Source organism: Arabidopsis lyrata (genome assembly GCF_000004255.2).
Source record: "Arabidopsis lyrata subsp. lyrata unplaced genomic scaffold ARALYscaffold_2, whole genome shotgun sequence".
Classification (NCBI taxonomy): Eukaryota; Viridiplantae; Streptophyta; class Magnoliopsida; order Brassicales; family Brassicaceae; genus Arabidopsis; species Arabidopsis lyrata.
Genome location: NW_003302554.1, coordinates 18,889,341 through 18,907,853, shown reverse-complemented (window position 1 = coordinate 18,907,853; position 18,513 = coordinate 18,889,341). Strand labels below are relative to the sequence as shown.

At 35.8% G+C, this 18,513-nt stretch overlaps 5 protein-coding genes and 2 long non-coding RNA genes across 8 annotated transcripts; 4 read left to right on the top strand and 3 right to left on the bottom strand.

The window, feature by feature from the left end:
• The first annotated feature begins 494 nt into the window (after positions 1 to 494).
• LOC9325339 (putative DNA (cytosine-5)-methyltransferase CMT1) lies at positions 495 to 5,626 on the top strand. The gene is made up of 20 exons (XM_021035782.1): positions 495 to 999; positions 1,124 to 1,220; positions 1,407 to 1,514; positions 1,596 to 1,718; positions 1,822 to 1,921; positions 2,343 to 2,503; positions 2,585 to 2,650; positions 2,742 to 3,002; positions 3,114 to 3,172; positions 3,246 to 3,312; positions 3,416 to 3,745; positions 3,832 to 3,900; positions 3,978 to 4,064; positions 4,154 to 4,244; positions 4,316 to 4,428; positions 4,511 to 4,612; positions 4,705 to 4,748; positions 4,848 to 4,917; positions 5,008 to 5,111; positions 5,220 to 5,626. Exons 1-20 carry the CDS (start codon positions 845 to 847, stop codon positions 5,380 to 5,382), a joined length of 2,370 nt encoding a protein of 789 aa, XP_020891441.1. The 5' UTR covers positions 495 to 844; the 3' UTR covers positions 5,383 to 5,626.
• On the bottom strand, positions 3,897 to 5,941 carry LOC110231050. Its single transcript, XR_002334140.1, has 3 exons — positions 5,750 to 5,941; positions 4,280 to 4,409; positions 3,897 to 4,202 (listed from the first exon to the last, which is right to left on the bottom strand). It is a non-coding gene; the product is annotated as an uncharacterized LOC110231050 (long non-coding RNA).
• Positions 5,942 to 7,612: 1,671 nt separating this feature from the next.
• On the top strand, positions 7,613 to 8,139 carry LOC110231033. The gene is made up of 2 exons (XR_002334124.1): positions 7,613 to 7,657; positions 7,744 to 8,139. It is a non-coding gene; the product is annotated as an uncharacterized LOC110231033 (long non-coding RNA).
• Positions 8,140 to 8,863: 724 nt separating this feature from the next.
• LOC9325338 lies at positions 8,864 to 9,916 on the top strand. Its single transcript, XM_002889229.2, has 4 exons — positions 8,864 to 9,113; positions 9,207 to 9,257; positions 9,348 to 9,399; positions 9,508 to 9,916. The coding sequence occupies exons 1-4, from the start codon at positions 9,030 to 9,032 to the stop codon at positions 9,618 to 9,620; spliced, it is 300 nt and encodes a 99-aa protein (XP_002889275.1). The 5' UTR covers positions 8,864 to 9,029; the 3' UTR covers positions 9,621 to 9,916.
• A 46-nt stretch (positions 9,917 to 9,962) lies between these two features.
• On the top strand, positions 9,963 to 12,205 carry LOC9323876 (60S ribosomal protein L7-1). Its single transcript, XM_002889228.2, has 6 exons — positions 9,963 to 10,175; positions 10,339 to 10,544; positions 11,242 to 11,339; positions 11,436 to 11,573; positions 11,678 to 11,780; positions 11,868 to 12,205. Exons 2-6 carry the CDS (start codon positions 10,359 to 10,361, stop codon positions 12,084 to 12,086), a joined length of 744 nt encoding a protein of 247 aa, XP_002889274.1. The 5' UTR covers positions 9,963 to 10,175; positions 10,339 to 10,358; the 3' UTR covers positions 12,087 to 12,205.
• LOC9323875 (aquaporin NIP6-1) lies at positions 12,175 to 13,839 on the bottom strand. Its single transcript, XM_021035556.1, has 5 exons — positions 13,412 to 13,839; positions 13,098 to 13,322; positions 12,704 to 12,898; positions 12,557 to 12,618; positions 12,175 to 12,486 (listed from the first exon to the last, which is right to left on the bottom strand). The coding sequence occupies exons 1-5, from the start codon at positions 13,772 to 13,774 to the stop codon at positions 12,294 to 12,296; spliced, it is 1,038 nt and encodes a 345-aa protein (XP_020891215.1). The 5' UTR covers positions 13,775 to 13,839; the 3' UTR covers positions 12,175 to 12,293.
• A 3,237-nt stretch (positions 13,840 to 17,076) lies between these two features.
• On the bottom strand, positions 17,077 to 18,210 carry LOC9325337 (factor of DNA methylation 5). Of its 2 annotated transcripts, XR_002334194.1 has the most exons (3): positions 17,908 to 18,210; positions 17,612 to 17,828; positions 17,077 to 17,456 (listed from the first exon to the last, which is right to left on the bottom strand). XR_002334194.1 is itself a non-coding variant. In XM_021035931.1 (2 exons), the coding sequence occupies exons 1-2, from the start codon at positions 17,747 to 17,749 to the stop codon at positions 17,223 to 17,225; spliced, it is 372 nt and encodes a 123-aa protein (XP_020891590.1). In that variant the 5' UTR covers positions 17,750 to 18,210; the 3' UTR covers positions 17,077 to 17,222. The 2 variants fall into 2 exon arrangements, 1 of the variants encoding a protein (XP_020891590.1); XM_021035931.1 differs by having other exon boundaries at positions 17,612 to 18,210.
• Positions 18,211 to 18,513: the final 303 nt, after the last annotated feature.

The following is an 18,513-nucleotide window of genomic DNA, read 5'->3' as shown; positions in this document are numbered from 1 at the left end:
TTTTTCCGTTTACACAATTTGCATGTGATTGAACTGGAACAAGAGATACAAATATACAAGGGATTTCGTGGAACAGAGTATAGGATGTGCATGTGCCTAGCTACAAGTAAAAATGATAAGAACACAAATGAACACTTTTTATTTAGAAAAAAATAAACATGGTTTTATTTATTTGTTGGGGTTTTCTATTTAATCATAACGAAGTCTCTAACTCCTACACAACTCGGAAACATTGAGAGAAATGGAAACATGGAAACGTGGGTCTGTTCCAAAGAGATAGGGAACATAACTCCACTAATTATCTTTCAATCCCTTACAAAAATTAAGAAAAAAAAGACTGATTAGTATCATTTACGTCGAACATGGCATAACTTTCTATGGGCCCTTATATTAGGCCCATTAGGATCAATAGAATGAGGTAAAATTCGAAATTACCAGAAATAACGAGGAGCTAAAAGTAATTCACGCAGACTAAAAAAATGGGCGCTCGGAGTTGAGATTTCTCCCGCTCACTCCAAAGATATCCAAAATTCGAAGCTTAATTTTATTTCCTAAATTTCCTCTTTAATTTCTCCATAATTCGAAAATTGATTTTATTTCCTAAAGTTTCTCATTAATTTCCCCACAACGATTTATAATTTCTCCATGATTCGAAATTGATTTTATTTCCTAAAATTTCTCATTAATTTGTTTTCTCCACGACGATTTCCAAAAGGGTTTTCTTTCTCTGATTGTTCTCCACTAGTCACACTAGTACATATAGACCTCGTCTCTCCGTCGCTTCATCATTACTTGGTCTTTCTCTGCTCATTTCGTCTTCTTAGCTTTCTCCGATTACGCGAAAATGGCAGTGAAAAACAAACAGATGAAACGCGCTGAGCCAGAGTCAGATCTGTGTTTTGCTGGGAAACCAGTGTCTGTTGTCGAGTCGATGATTCGATGGCCTCATCGCTACCCATCCAAGAAAACAAAGCTTGAAGCTGCGACGGCGACGAAGGGGTAAAAATTTAGGGTTTTTTGTTTGTTTTCTCTGTTGAAATTCGATTCTATGTTCGCTTCTTCTATGATTTTGTTGCTTTGTCTTATGTTGGGTGTCATGACCTTTCGTTGTTTTGATTTACAGTGACAAAAAGGAAAAGATAAAGCTAGCGAAACGTCACTACGAGCAAGCTTTGGTTGATGGAGTTCTCATCAACCTCAATGACGATGTCTACGTCACGGTACATTTAGCTTCCTGAAATTCCTTCATTTATGCCATGGTTTTTGTCAATCTCTGTTTAGATTCTATGTTGCTACAGTTTTTCTGTTTTGTTGAGATGTTAGGTTGGTACAATTTCCATGGTTTTTGTTAATCATTGTTGAAAATTTTGTTGTCAACCACTGATCCTTATGTAATTACCATGCAGGGTCTACCAGGGAAGCTGAATTTTATTGGAAAAGTTATTGAAATGTTCGAAGCAGATGATGGGGTGCCTTACTCTCGGATTCGATGGTTTTACAGACCCAATGATACTGTGAGTTGTTACTGCGTTTGAGTTTACTAGATCCCTTAGTACTAATTTATGTATCTCATTTGTGTTCTTTGTATTCTATAGTTGATCGAAAGATTTGCCGAACTTGTGCAAAAAAAGAGGGTGTTTCTATCAAATGTTGAGGACGATAATCCTCTCACCTGCATTTATTCGAAAGTCAACATCGCTAAAGTCCCATTACCAAAGGTATCAAATACTCTAATTTCAATTGGCGCAGTGTATGAAAAGTTTGGTGATTTGGCTTCTTATGAATTTATTTATCTATACTAATTAACACTTTTTACAACAGATTACCTCCAGAATCGAGCAAAGGGTTATTCCTCCATGTGACTATTACTATGATATGAAGTACGAAGTGCCATATCTGAATTTTACAAGTGCAGATGATGGTAATTGAATTTTTATTCCTTATGGTTTCGGTTTTAATTTGCTTCCTTTTAACTGCATTGTCCATGTTAATCAGTTTGTAGCCACATCCTAAACTTATTACTGTTTTGTTGTATCAGTATTATCTTATATGAGCTGGTCGTTTAAAGTGCAAATGATTGTACTTGAAATTTTATTCCTTCTGGTTGCGGTTTTAATTAGCTTCTTACTAATTGTAATGTCCATGCTATTTAGTTTCTAGCACCATCCGAGACTTTTTACTGTTATTGACATGAGCACTATCATATCTTAGTTGGTCATTTCTAAAAAATACTTAAAACAAGCTCTGGTTTTTGCAATTTTATCGTTCATATTCTTATTAACCTTCTTCATAGTGTTTTGGAGAAAACTAATGATTTTTGTTATGCCAAACAATCCCAACAGATACTGCTGCGTCATCAACTCTTTCAAGTGATTCCGCCTCGAATTGCTTTGAAACTCTCCACAAAGATGAAAAATATTTATTGGATCTGTACAGTGGATGCGGAGCGATGTCCACAGGTTTCTGCATGGGAGCTTCCATAGCAGGAGTAAAATTGATTACGGTAAATCTTATTATGAATTTTGTTATGAATACTCACTTACCATTTTACTGTATCTGACCAAGAGTCTTTCTGATTTCGCAGAAATGGTCTGTGGATATAAATAAGTTTGCTTGTGATAGTTTTAGACATAATCATCCTGAAACAGAGGTAAGTCTTTATTGGTGATTTTTATAAAGCGTCTTAGGAGCAAAGATACGATTTCTACTCATGTAATTATTTTATTTTGAACATTGCGCAGGTGAGAAATGAAGCCGCAGAAGATTTTCTAATTCTCCTCAAAGAATGGAAAAGGCTCTGTGAAAGGTTTTCTCTCAGTTCAAGCACTGAACCAATGGAATCAATTTCTGAGTTGGAAGATGAAGAAAGTGACGAAAATGATGACATAGATGAGGCAAGTACTGGTATGGAACTCTCAGCGGGAGAGTTTGAAGTAGAAAAGTTTGTTGGCATCGTTTTTGGAGATCCTAAAGGCACAGGGGAAAAGACACTTCATCTTAAGGTATTGTTTCCTGAACTATAAATCAGAATTCTCAATTAGTTACAAACAAATTTTATCCTTTCGTAAGAGATAATTCAAACATTAGTTTTATTTTTATTTCATTACTTTCAGGTAAGGTGGAAGGGATACAGTCCTAAGTATGATACATGGGAACCTTACTCTGGCTTAGGGTAACTTTTCCAGCCCTAGTTTTGTATTGACGTTTTATTAATATTTATATTAATTACTTTATTTTTCTTCCAGCAATTGTAAGGAGAAGCTCAAGGAGTATGTGACAGATGGGTTCAAGTCTCATCTTTTACCACTTCCCGTTGAGTTTATCAAGCTTTTTACGATCTTAACTACATGTTTGATGATAGTGCCTAGCTTATAATTACTTTGGTCTCTTCAATATTTGTTTATTACTATTTCAGGGTACTGTTTACTCTGTGTGCGGTGGGCCACCCTGCCAAGGGATCAGTGGCTATAACCGGTTTAGAAACAAACAAGCACCGCTTGAGGATAAGAAAAACCAGCAACTTTTGGTGTTTTTAGACATCATTGACTTCCTCAAGCCAAGTTACGTGCTTATGGAAAATGTTGTAGACCTTCTTAGGTTTTCAAAGGGTTACCTGGCACGTCATGCTGTGGCTAGCTTTGTTGCCATGAATTACCAGACGCGGTTGGGCATGATGACGGCTGGATCCTACGGTCTCCCTCAGGTTAGAAACAGGGTTTTTTTATGGGCCGCACAACCAACAGAGGTAAATATATGTTACATAATATTTACCACTAATATATTGTCTTAGAGGACATGATCTTTATTGCTCTCTCTTAACTTGTTTGACAGAAACTCCCCCCTTACCCACTTCCAACACATGAAGTTGAGAAAAAATTCAACACACCAAAGGAATTTGAGGCAAGTGTGGACGGTTGTACATTTAAATTTAAAAGACACTTATAATTTCATTGCTTATTCATCTGTTGTAAATGCAGGATTTACAAGTTGGACTTATTCAAAAGGAGCTTCTTCAATTAGACAACGCTCTTACGCTGGCTGATGCTATTAGTGACCTACCACCTGTGTGTATCTAAACTTCAGAACTGCCGTTGATGATTATGTTACATTATATCTATCTAGTTCATTGATCAGTGCTCTATTAATGCTGTAGGTGACAAATTCTGAGGCAAATGATGTAAGGAATTATAATGATGCTGCTCCTAAGACAGATTTTGAGAACTTTATTAGCCTTAAAAGATCTGGTGAGCATTTTAAACTCGATAAATTTGGTAGGTACCTTTAATCCAATATTAACGAATCTTCCTTGTTTCAGAGACACTATTACCCGTATGTGGTGGAGATCCGGCGCGCAGGTTGTTTGATCATCAGCCTCTTGAATTAAGAGATGACGACTTGGAAAGAATTTCCTACATACCAAAAAAGAAGGTGCGACAATTTTTAGTGCTTGTTTCAAGCATTCAATGTATAATCATTTCTTGTTCATGTTGTTGAATTCTTATTGCTACAGGGGGCAAATTTTCGTGATATGCCTGGTGTTTTAGTTCACAACAACAAAGCGCAACTTAACCTTAGGGTGAAGCGAGCAAAGTTAAAATCTGGAAAGAATGTGGTAAACATTAAACCACGCGCCACCTTGTCATTTTTGTGTTCTAGTTTTTTTTTTTTGCAGCTTCTATATGACATGTCTTTTGGTTTTCACAGGTCCCTGCTTATGCAGTTTCATTCATAAAAGGAAAATCAAAAAAGTGACTTTCTCTAACTAATATGCTTCTTGTGGAACCTCTTTCCATAACCTAAGAATGTTAAATGCACTGAAAGTAACACATCTGTTATCTGAATGTCAGGCCTTTTGGTAGATTGTGGTGGGACGAAATAGTTAACACGGTTGTGACAAGGGCAGAACCTCACAACCAGGTAAGCCCTTTTGCTTTCATTTCCCATGTGTGTGAGTACGTTCCAGTTTGCATTCTCTAGTGACAGGTTTATTAAAACTGGTTGGTGCAGTGCGTAATCCATCCAATGCAAGAGCGTGTGTTGTCTGTCCGTGAGAATGCCAGACTACAAGGGTTCCCTGATTGTTACAAGCTTTGTGGCTCAATTAAGGAAAAGTAAGTCCTTGGTTCTTGCTGCTCCTCTAGCTATGTATGTCATGTGATTGTTGTTTAGCACTGGAGATCCTAATATGAAAAAACTAAGGTTTGAATTAAATTTTGTAGGTACATCCAGGTTGGGAATGCAGTGGCAGTTCCTGTAGGGGTTGCGTTAGGATATGCATTTGGTATGGCGAGTCAAGGACTGACGGATGATGAGCCTGTAATCAAGCTGCCCTTCAAGTACCCTGAATGCATGCAGGCAAAGCCGGAGGATCAATCTGATTGACGGTCTCCATCAAGGCCTCATCATGAAGCTCTCTATCTTTAGGAATCGTACTCCATTTTCTAGACTGCTTAATGTTCTTTTATTTCTTTTTGGGTCAGCAAGAGCTATATGCTCAAACAATGGCTTTAACTGTTAGCTCTTGATCGTTGTTTCTACTTCTTAGTTTATGTTGACCTTATCTTCGTTTGGAAACAATTCTATTTCTTATGATCTTTGATCTAAAGATTTTAAATTCTTGTGATTAGACTGAAACCCTCCGTTGATTCCAGACAAGACAACTTACTAGAAGCTTCGAATTAGAGTTGCTTAAAAAAGAATTAATACCAAAAAAAGACAGATGCTTAGTTAGAATTTAGAAAAACAAAACCTGTTATTAAGCATCCCAGGAGTTAGGCACGTCCAAGATCTCTCTTCAGAACTTGACGACAAACATTGGTTCGATTTTGCGTAATTCAGTTACCACCGACCGAGACTCTCTGGTATATGATCACCACTTACAAGCTTTAATAATGATCTCATGCTTCTCTGGATTTGATAGTTACTCTTATCTTTCCTTTTTATTGTTAGTTTTGGCAAAAAAAAAAAAAAAAGCTTTAATAATGTAATCATTCATTCAGGAGATATATATATTTTTTTTTTTTCGACTCATTTAGGAGATAATAAAGGCAGTTTAGCCCACAAGCCCATATATATTGGGCTTTTAGTGTAAGATTTTGTTCAAGTCTGACACGGACCGTAACTAGTCTAGTAGCAAAATTCTGAAATCGTGTTTTAGGCCATTGCTACCAGCTTCGACTATTAAATGGTGAAAATTTGGTCCACGCAAATTATCGCCACCTGGGCGTTTAGGTTTTATATTGGGCCCAAATTTGATATCTCATAACGGAGCAAATTCCCTCTTTCTTAATCTTCGCTTGTGCTTCGATTCCCTCACTTAAAAAGGTTTTCGAATTTGCTCGAACGATTCAAGGAAAAAAAAAAAGGTGAACCATTCTCAACATAAATTTGTTGTTTAGGAGATGTTATAATTTATTGAATCTAATTAATCGTGGTCAGAAAGTGAGAAAGTTTTTGGATTCATAAATATCGTTGTGTTCTTCTTCACCCTAATAAACTCATTGATACATGGAGGACGAATATGTTATGATTCCGAGAAATTAGGGTTTAGGGTTCTGTCTGTTAATATATGATTTGATTTTATCCTCAAGCATGGTGAAAATTTGATCCTCATAGATGTTCAAAAAAACATAGGGTTTGGGTATTAAGATTTCAATTGAATCTAATGCTTTTATCAGAATTTAGGGTTGGGTGAGATTTTCCAAGAATGTCTGTCTTCACGTGTGATCGATTCAATGGGCCCGTCAGGCGTACGGATGACGGACTCATAGACATGGTCATATATCGGCTGGACTCTGAAACAGGCTTGCCCTATTTCCTTTGACCAACTCTATTGCTACAATCTGCACAAGGTAAATTAGTCCCTCTCTCTCTCTCTCTCTCTCTCTCTCTCTTTTTTGCACTTGAGATTTTGCTTCTCTTGACTGTCTACTATATTATTGGTTTCTATAAGTTGTAGTGCTTTTAAGTGAACTTCGTCTTATTTTGATCTTGTAGGGGACAAACTTTGAATTTTTGTCTGCACTTGGGAATGTGTCCAAGGATACCGGAATAGTTGCTTCCATGATACTCAATTCCACTCGCGACTTCGAAGCAAGGGTTCAGTATAATGAGGTTGAGAAGAAACGTTGCTCGACTATGATTGCAACGCTCTGCAGGTTTAAGCCCCCGCAAACTCCAGGTAAATTGTAATTTTGGTGCTCAAACCAACTTCTATATATATATATATATATATATATATATATATATATATATATATATATATATATTTTGTTGTGTGTCGAATATTTTTTTTGGTTTGTGTGTCTATATATTTTTTTGGTTTCTGTGTCTAATATTTTCCATCTTTATTGTTGGCCATGCATGTACGATCTCAGAGGAGGTGGAAGGCGACCTATGTGCGGCATTTGACAAACTTTCCGTGGATGATTTCTTCAAAGGTGACATGCCCGATTGGGTGCCTGAGGATGCATTAACTGCCAGTGATAATCTGCAATACTACGAGGTGAGCTCCCTCCCTTTTAAATCTTAAAATGGTCACAAAGATGTGATATGTTGTTGTTGACGTGCGATTTGCAGATGAAAGAATCAGAGGTGGAAGAATACAAGAAATGGGTATGCGGAACTTGCATTCTTTACCACTTGTGGACGTTTCCTGGTGAGGCAAAAGGACTTGACTTAAAAACAACAAGTTAAGATGGGGAACTCGTGTAGGTTAATGATCTCTTGGTGTTTGTCTTGCAGGAAAAACTGCAGTGGGCACAACCATTTGAGCTGAGAAAGATAATTGTACAAACCAGAGAAGATGTGGAGTCGAAGAAGTGGGCCAAGGCGGAGAATGCAATCTTACATTGCCTTCAAAAGCCGTGGCTCCCGTCGAGACTACAATGCTATCATAAGGAGAACAATGGATGAAACGCCAGAGCGTCGCTTGAAGTCAAGTGTTTCAAGATGTGAAAGTCCACAATTATGTATCAAGTATCATACAGTCCCATTATGTATTTAAGTATCGTATCGATCTGAGGTCTTTCTTTAAAAAAGTAGTATGGAGCGTTGTCTTTGAGTAAGTTTGTGTGAGTCAAGTGTGTTGTCTTTCAAGATATTATGGATCGTGGTCTTTGAAAGTTTTATGTTTGTTAAGTGTTGTGTTGTCTTTCAAGACAGTATGGAATGTGGTGGTCTTTGAATAAGTTTTGTGAGTTACGTGTGTTTTGTGTTCGTGTTTACTTGTCCTTAATAATAATCGGCCCCGTCCTTCGTTTGGGCTTTTGGGCTATAATCTCATAACAGAGCAAATCTTTATTCCTTACATAGAAGAAGCAGAGAGAACCGATTGATCTTCTTTCTTTTTCTTCTTCCCCTTAATCGGGCTTGTTCTTCAATTCCCTCACTTGAAAAGGTTTTCGTATTTTTTCAAAAGGTTCAAGGGAAACAAGAAAGAGGTGAGCCATTCTCCAGTGGCGGAGGCAATGAAGAAATATGGGGGTCATATGACACCCATGAAATTAAAATTTTCAGCTTAGGTTTGTTAAAATAATTATTTGACACATGTCCAAAAATGCTATTGATACCCCTCTCAAATATTATTGACCCCTCTAAAAAAATTGAAAATAGAAATATGCCATTAATTTTAGGAATTATCTATAGTTTAATTGGGATTCAACATAATCGTTGGACTTTTTTAACAAATTGTTGGGCTTTAACTAAGTTTTTTATTAATTGATTTTGTTGTTTAAAACTTAATTATAAGGATTCATTTAAAAAAAAAATTGTAATGACATTTTTTTATAATAAAATTAATATTTATAACAAAAAAAATATTATGACCCCGTAACTAATTTTCCTAGCTCCGCCACTGATTCTCCTCAACACAATTTTTTTAGGAGATATAAGAATTATAAGTTCTTGAATCTAATCGTCGTCAGAATGTAAGAAAGTTTTTGGATTCATATATATATATATATATATATATATATATGTGTTCTTCTTCACCCTAATAAACTAATTGATACAGGGAGAGAGAGACAGAGATGGAGGACGAGTATGTTATGATTGACCTTGATGACGTTTTAAGGCACATTGACATTCCATCAGATGCTCCTTATACTTTGTCAGTTAGTTTAATTCAATTCTTTAATTTAACAATTTGCATTCTCTTGCATTGGTTTGATGTTGTATTATAAGTTTCGTTTTGTATGTTCTCTCAGGGTTTGGATACTTTGAATCCGGTGTTGACCATTGATGACAAAATCAAGCTGGTAATTCTCTTACTTGCAACTACAATTTTCCAAGTTCAGCAGTTACTCTTTGCTTAAACTATTCTTAATCATATTAGATTGATCTCTCAGGTTGGAGAATATATAGAAACGATTGGTACATGCCTTGCTTTCTCTGACAAATGTTAGTTTCACTTTTCCTCGTTATTAACAAACATGGAAACATCTTATTGTTTCAAGTAATTATTTTGTTTTTTTTTGTGCTGATTGTGCATTTGTTTGTTTGTACAAGGTGAAAACCAGACGCCACAGAAGAAGACAGTTGCCAAACTCCACAAGATTCTCAAGTTTAGGCTAGCACCATTAGACAGTGAAGATGGAGTAACAAAAACAACCACTTTGTAAAAGTTTTTCTCTTGTTCAAGTCATCGGAAAGATCATATTACAAAAAAGAACTACCGATAGAACATGTAGCATCTTCCTTTGTTGCCCTTGAAAGTAGCAATCAAACTAAGACCAAACCAAAAGGTAACTAAACTATTCACAACTTCAACGTTTTCATGATTTGTGCTTGTGTTTTCAGTAAAATACAAATTGAACTGAAGAAACCAGTGATGGAATTTTTTTGCATCCCATGTAATTAAATGAAACAAAACCTGTAATTTAAGCATCCCCGGTCTATTAATAAATGTATTGACTCATCGCAGAAGAATGAAGATATAATAAAGCTAAGTAGATTCACAGGCAGTAAGGCCTTACAGAAGCCCAAATATATTGGGCTTTAAGTGTAAAATTTTAATGTCTGGCCCGGACCGTAATTAGGTCTGGTGGCAAAGTTGTTAATAACACAAAAGAGATCTTAGTTAATAATAAACCCTAGTGTTCTCGTTCTCGGCCATTGCTACCAAACTTCAACTTCGAATTCATTCAGCCGCCGTTCAAATTGCTTCGCCGCCACCGGTAATTTTGTTTTCTCTTTCCGTTTTGCTTTCTTGTTCATTCGGTTTTAGTCCCTATAGCCTCACTTCTTCTAGGGTTGTTTGTTTTCAAGGAATCGATTTTACAAATTCTGTATAAACTTTTCACAAAAATTACAATCTGGTATCTGTTTTTTGTGTTGTAGAAGCAAAGAGTAGAGAGATAATGGCTGAAGAAGAAGCTAAGGGTTTGGATTACATACCGGAGATTGTACTGAAGAAGAGGAAGAACAGAGATGAGCTTGCCTTTATCAGGAAGAAGCAACTTGAGTTGGGAAATTTCGGCAAGAAGAAGAAGAAAGTCTCTGACATCAAACGTCCTGAAGATTTTGTGCTTGAGTTCAGGGCTAAGGTACACTTCCTTCTTTATTTCCAGATTCTCTGAAAACTTTGCTTTGTCATTTTCCATTCGTTTTGGTGCCTCAAGTTCTGATTTTTGCTTCTTGACTTGTTTACAACTTAGAAGAACTTGTTTTGCTTTGAAAACTTTGCTTAGTCTTTGCTTTAAATTAAAGCTATACAACACAAATTTTGCATTTGACTAAGGTCTGCATAGTAAAGGTCTTTCATTTCTTTACGTGGAGTTGAAGTTGTTTGTATTAGCTTCTTAATTTTTCAGATTTGGCCATTGAATTTAAAAACATTTGCTCTGTCATTGCCCATTTATTTTACTGCCCAAGCTCTGCTTTTTGCTTCTAGACTTGTCTACTACACCTTAGATCATGCTTTGTAATCCATGGAAACAGGTTTGGCTGAATCTAGTCTTTGAGTTACAATTATATGCTATATATACATCAACCTTTAGGTTTAGGTTTCAACACATTTTGCATTTGACTTGGGTCTTTCATTGCTTTACGTGGAGTTTAAGTTGCCTCTATTAGTGTTTTTTTACCTATCTCTTAGACTCTACAGATAATTTGTGTTTTTCCTTTGAGATGTCTTCCTAGTTTTACAAGTTTGTTCTTAGGACTTGTTGTTTCTTTTGTTAATCCTCCATTGTTCTCTGTAATTTGACTGTTTCTTTTTTGTTAATTTTATCTCTACTTAAGGAAATAGATATGATCCGGATGAAGCAAAGAGTAAAGAGGCCAAAGTCATCTCCTCCACCAGTTAAATCAGACCTGGTTTTCATCATACGCATACAAGGGTAATTGATATTCTCCAATTAGCTTTGTTTTCCCCTTGGAATTTAATCTTCATCTCTGCCAGTTTCTTATACTTTCCTTTTCTTTCTGGTGACCAGCAAGAATGATATGCACCCCAAGACCAAGAGGATTCTTAACAATTTGCAACTTAGGAGCGTCTTTACTGGTGTATTTGCCAAAGCAACTGACAGTTTGTTCCAAAAGCTTCTCAAAGTGCAGCCTTATGTCACTTATGGGTACGTAGAGGCAATCAATCCTCTTTCGATCTTTCCTTGTTGCTCGATTTCCATGCTTTTTCTTAACTCTCTTATGAGCTGACCGATGTTTACCATTCTTGAAGATACCCGAATGATAAGAGCGTTAAGGACCTCATATACAAAAAGGGATACACAATCATAGAGGGAAATCCTGTTCCTCTTACTGACAACAACATAATCGAACAGGTAAAATTTCCAACTATTGAAGTATAGGAGCTTAATCCAGATAAATATCCATGCTGTTCTTAATATTTCCCACTTGTGTAACCCTAGGCTCTAGGAGAACACAAAATCTTTGGCATAGAAGACCTTGTGAATGAGATAGCAAGAGTTGGCGATCATTTCAGAGAAGTTATGAAATTCTTGGGACCCTTGAAACTCAACAAGCCTGTGGCTGATGTTTTGCACGGGAAGAAACAAGTTTTCAGCGAAGGAGGAGATACTGGAAACCGCGAAGATAAGATCAATGATCTCATCAGCAAAATGAATTAGAAGCAGCAATCCTTGTAATCGCTAGCTACTTACTATATTTCCTTTAAAAGATCTGTATGAGGCTAAAAAAACAGAAACGCTATTGCAATTTTGATAAAAGGGACATTCGCAGTTTTATATAACCATCGGAGGTGACCCCAGATATTATATTATACACATGTGATGCAAACAGCGTAACATAAGTCAACGGTTTTCAAGTTTTGTCTTTCATCTTCTGAAGCTCCTCCTCTCTTTGGGTGCTTCATTTTCCTCTGGCAACTTCACAATCGTGTATGTTCCTGCTCCGATTAACGCGCCAAGAATCGGGGCAGTGAGGTAAACCCAAATAGCTCTGTAGTTGTTTGCTGCAATGGCTGGACCTAGTGTTCTTACAGGATTCATCGAAGCAGAAGTTGCTGGTCTGTCGTACACAAAAACATGATGAGTAAAACATATGATTACATGTACAACAACTGAAATCAAGAAATTACCCAGCTATGAGTATATTAAGCATGACCGTTGCTCCTACCGCAATTCCCGCCAACTCTCCCACCTGTAATCTTGTGATTAGTTTTTTGAGACGACTAAAAAGTCTAAAATTCAAGATTCTTCAAAATTGTTTTTGATAAGTAATTTACAGCTCTCGTGTCGGTGGCTACGGCTGTGACAACGAACATGAGGTTGAAGCTGATAATGAACTCCAAGGCAAAGGCTTGGCTTAGACCCACCGTCGGCACCGTCACGCCACCGCTCATCGTTGGTTCAAACACTGCTTTCAGTGCAAACGCCGCACACACGGAGGCCATCACCTGAGCTCCGATGTACACCGGCACCTATTTTTGTAACATCATTTAGATTTTAGACACCAACAATTGTTTTTTAATTATTAGAAATCGCTTTACATGATATTTTTTATATTTTTATTACTCATGTTAAAGTTGAATTCATGATAAACATGCATGTGCATGTCTATAAATTTCTCTCAGTAACATCCGAAAGTGTGTAAAAACAAATAAAGTTAAAAGTACTGACGTGTTTCCAAGGGAAGTGTTTGAGAGCAGCAAAGGCAATAGTGACAGCCGGATTGAGATGCGCCCCGGATATGTGACCAGTCGATAAAATAACGATCATAACCGCCAAACCAGCCGACGCGGCGCAACCAATAAGCGTCTCAGCTCCATCTGTCTTCTGGTTCACGATCGCCGTCGCTGTTCCAGCGAATATTAGGATCAATGTCCCAACAAACTCTGCTCCCAACTAATTTACACACAAATATTTGTAAAGGAAACATAATTATATATATGAAGTGTGAAGTAATTGTAATGAGAATGTGTATATAGATGTACCTTGCGGTAGAGGGAGACATTAGGGGGAGGGAGAGAGCAAGAGACCGGAGGGAGTCTTCCATCTTCAAGAGCCCATTCATTGTCAACACTGAAACATTTGCAGCTTTTTAGAAGTGACTTTGGTGTGTATTTACCATTGTGTCCATTCCTCTTCCCTTCGAATCCTCCAAAGAGCGGTGCTCCTGGTGTCCCCGGGGTTGTAGCCGGCGTTGAGGGCATTGATGGAATTTCCTCATGATCCATATCGAGGCTAGAGAGAGAGAGATGAGATCTTAATTTGAGGATATATGTTTTTGCTATGATTGTTTTTAGGAATATGATATAGAATTGAGGGATGTGTAGGGTATTTATAGAGGAAGACATGAGAGTTGACTTATGAGTAAGGACCTAAAATAGATGATTGATATTTGGTTGAACCGTTGAAGTGAAGAGTGAGTGGGTTGGTAATCCTTAGTTTTTAATGCATGTGTCCTAAGGGAGCCTCTTTACATAACATGAAATGTTGCTATCTTTATCAGAATGGGTCGTGTATCGTATCTTGTATATTTCTACTTACATGATACATGTATCGTGTACTAAAGAAGCTTTTGGGATGGAGCAATAATTGTGGATATCTTTCTCTATCGACATACATTATTTTGCTTAATTTGTTCTTCTCTATGAGAATGGAACTCTTGGGTTTGTGTGGTTGTAAGTTGTTAGCAAAGAGAATGATGATAAAGCGATGGTTCTTGACAAGGACTCACAGTCGAATTTTTTTTCTTTTCTTGTGCACTCTTTTTGTATTAACCTCTAATACTTGCAAAAAAAGAAACAAACGTAAGAAGAACAGTAGTTTACCAAAATAAAATATTGAAGAATTTTGTAATGAAAGAAGTGGTTTGTTTGTATGTATAATCCTTGCATGTATTAACGCCAATTATTTTGATTGAATCGATGCAGATGGTTGTATAGTTTGGAAGTATAACATATGATTTTCCCCTCGGAAATTGAAGGCTTTATTAAGCCTTTTAATCTCCCCATGCAAAAACTATCCGGTAAATTAAATATACAAATTATGAGAAGAAGTATAATCACATCCCAAGTGAGGCTCAAATTACTCTATATAAATCCTATATTTTACTAACAAGATAGATAGGTGAAAACAAGATTTTACATGATAAAGAAAAGATATCCTTGAGATGTATATACTTATGATTAAAATTACTTTTGAGTTCATCTCTTCATATAATAATTTTGAATGACTCTTGCACAATTTGTATACTTTTAAAGTTATTCCTTTATATCTATAAAAAAAATCTGTCATGACCCGTCACAACTCGTTAGAATCAAAGTTAAAACACTAATTTATTGCTTTGTCCTCACTATCGTATGACTATGAAGTGTCTTGGATTTAATTATAATTATGTCTCTAAGGTATAAGTTTCTTGAAGCCTTTATTCGCTTTTATAACTTATGCCTAAATATACATACCCTTTTCTAAGTTTTATGGAATCAGGAATGAGTGGTCTCGGTTTAAATAAAAAAAAATATGTGTAGATATAGATAAGAGGTCTATATATCCGGAGAATATATACCTCCTAAGACTAAGATAGTCATTTAAATTTCGTCCATTCCCTTGAAGTTAAATCACATTATGTCATAGAATATAAATTTGGTAACATTGAGTACGCAGATATAATCGAAACAAAACAATAAATCATGAGAATGTATGCAGTCCCGTCTCGATTCATCATCGGGCCCATGGCAAAACTCAAAATAAAATAAAATTTTTTACTAAATTTTTTTTTTTGAAAAAATTGGGCTTTTTAGTCTTAAGAAATTTTATGAAATTAACAATGAACCCTAGGCATTAGCCTAGTATGCCATCCCCAGAGACGGGCCTGAATGTATGATTATGAATGCGTTATGCGTGTGGTGGTGAAGTAGAGATTGTTGGAAGTGGAGCAACAAATCAGGACCGTTTAAAAGACGTGAATCGACTGTTTGTTCTAAAGCCCCATGTCACATCGCGGGGCATTACAGAGATAGTAACTGTGATTTGTTTTTACCTTTTTTTGATAAAATGTGAATTTATACTACCAAAAAGAACATTGTTATATACAGAGGCTTCGGGGCAAGAAGCTACTACAACCAAAAAAAAATTAAAAAGCTGTAGGAACTAAAATTACTGTAAAGATGATTCTTAGACTTAACTTTGAGATTTCTTACATTTAATTTGGATGAAATTTAGTTAACCACTGACTTCGTCGTAAAAAGATTACTCAAGTCTGATTAGTTACTTTTATAAGCACAATGCTTGCAATATCTTCGACAATATAAATCATAAATTTTATGTGCATGTGGTTTTATTAACAAGACCATGATTAACAAGAGGATCTTAAGATTTTTTAAAAATGATCTTAGCAATTAAATGATTAAAATTAATTTCCAAATAAGCTTTAAAACTAAGGTGAGTTGCTTACCTAAGAAACAAATACACACTTAAAACCATTTTTAGAGCTATTTTTAAATTTATTACTTTAATATTCTTAAGAACAATTTATAAAATACCCTTGATAATCATGCTCAGTCTTAGCGACTATACAATTTTTTTTTTTTTTTTGCATATAAAAGATAGATGGTAAAAAAAACTTACGAAAAATAAATAAATGTAAAAGAAATGATAATGATTTTGAAGGGGATGTATCTAAGAGTAAAGGGGAGGAGTGTAAATAGAAATGTTGTAGGGTCGAATAAAATTGTCAAAAGTCCGGTCCAAATTATTTTGTCCCTCACTAATCGTGGCTACCATGAATTGGTCAACTTTATTCCATTTTCTTCTTAATTAGTTTTACAAGTATATCATTATTAATTATCATAAATAAAATAGCTGGCTCACTTCACTGTTTTCGTTGAGTCTTATTTTGTCTTCTTTTCCTTTTTGTTTTTCAAAAAGTTTTTATTCTTTTGTTGGGTTAACCATAATTTGACATGATGTTTTAAATTAGCGTTTATGAAGGATATCATTTACTTGTACCAATATATTTTTATATGTATATATTCAAAAGTGTAGATTGGAGTTTCCTTTGTTTGAATCATAATTTGAATAATGTATAGTATAGTGTGTAGAAAATACTGTATGAAATCATAATGTGGCCGGTCCTAATTATTTGAAAACGGGTTATCGTGTTGCATAAAATTTAGAAAAAAACAGAGACTATTTTCTAAGTTGATGTAATCGGAAAAAAATAAAGCAAAAGCTATTCACAACTCATCAGGAGTTTGATATACTCGTCCCAAGATTGCTACTGAACCACACAATAAAAGTGAGCGTGATAATAGTCGTGTCAAACAATAAACACAATTTTTGTGTGACGCCATTATTGCTTTCATTTTTCAAATGATTTTTTTTTGGTTTCCAATTAAGCTTGTTCCTGCATTACTTATTTTGGGGAAATTTTATTTCATTGAGACTTGTTGTCAACGATTAGATGCTATATACTGTAGCACATGGTAAAAAGATTGATTAACTAGCACGAAAATATTTCAAGCTTAATCATTTAATTTACTGAATGTTTTACGCGAATGGAAGGTAAATCAGCTGACCAACTTGTATTCAAACAAATTCTTAGTGTGACAAGGTCGAATTCAAAAGTTTTGAATATTTTTGTTAAGATTAAAACTTACACGTAAAAATATAATATTTGAATTAACTACACCAGAATGTCAAAAAACAACGTTCCATGAGTTGAGCTAGCTTAATTTGGAGATACAAAAGGATTAGAAACACCGACTAATATTCCAATTCTCTTTACAAAAGTCATATAACTTATTCAGTTCGTTTGCGTTTGAGGGATTTGATCTCGTGTAACAAGTACGTAATCCCTTCTTTAAGTGTAGCTTTTCTTCCTTGTTTGAAATTCCAAAGTGTCGGGACTGAGTACCTATCACTTGGATTAAACTCATTAAACTCCTCCAGTGCTCTCTTAACTGCGCTTTTCACTTCTTCTCCCCACTCATCTCTCAATTTCACGAGTTTCTCATCTTCTTCATCTACAACTTCCTGCTTGTCAAAATGAGATAAAAAGAAATGTTTAATTAGTAGTAGAAAGAAAAACCAAACTGAACCGATATAACTCACATATATGTATGAAACAAAAAAAAAGAACCGAATGTTAAGACAGTGGTGGGAATTAAAAAGAGGAGACGTAAACAAACCTTTGAACCGTCTTCGTCCTCCAACACTTTGAACGGTACCCATGATAGATCATTTATGTTATGTTGCCATTTCGAATAATTAAAGCATAGCAAACTGAACATAAACTTCGTCACCAGTGAATCTCTGGTTGCACACATTCAAGAACGGCTTCACATCCATTTCTCCCAACCTCTTTACTCCAATCGACGTTCGATCATCCGATATCTCTCTCAATCCCTGTTCATCATAACAAAAAACAGAGCCGTGAACACAAGCAAACCATGCCAACACTCTCTAGAACATCAATTATATATACCGTAACCACATGCTTCTTCTATCTCCTCTCACTGCGTCGACGTTCTTTTATGACCAGTATCGTGTTCCTAATCTCTACTTCTTTTAGCTCAGAACACTTCTCCTCTAGCTTTTCATTCAACTCTTTCATTTTCTTCTTTGCCTCCTCATCATCTCCGTCCTCCACATGCTTCATCATCTTTTTCTAGTGCATGTACGAATAAACGAAGGAAGTTATTTCATGAACGAGTAAAAATCTACTTCCAAGATTGTGATCTTGAGCCACACAAAGTTTTAATTAAAGCAAGCCTGACAAGTAAGAAGTCGTATCGTTTCGAATAAGATTTCATAATGACTTTTTGTTTTCCAATAAAACTTTTCTTCTGTTTAGATTTGACATCTGACTTATTAGATGCTATTTATAACCAAGAAACGGTATCGTTTTAAGTACCACCAGAAATGGTTTTAGGCCCAATATGAGGCACATTGGTTCACATTATATAGGCCCAACATATTAAGTAACACCAGAAAATGTGCGGCTAACGGTGAGCTGTCGCCGGCCGGCAAAGATCATTCGTGGCAGAGGCTCGGTGTTCGGATACAACTGAAGCTTTCCAGAATCCGAAGC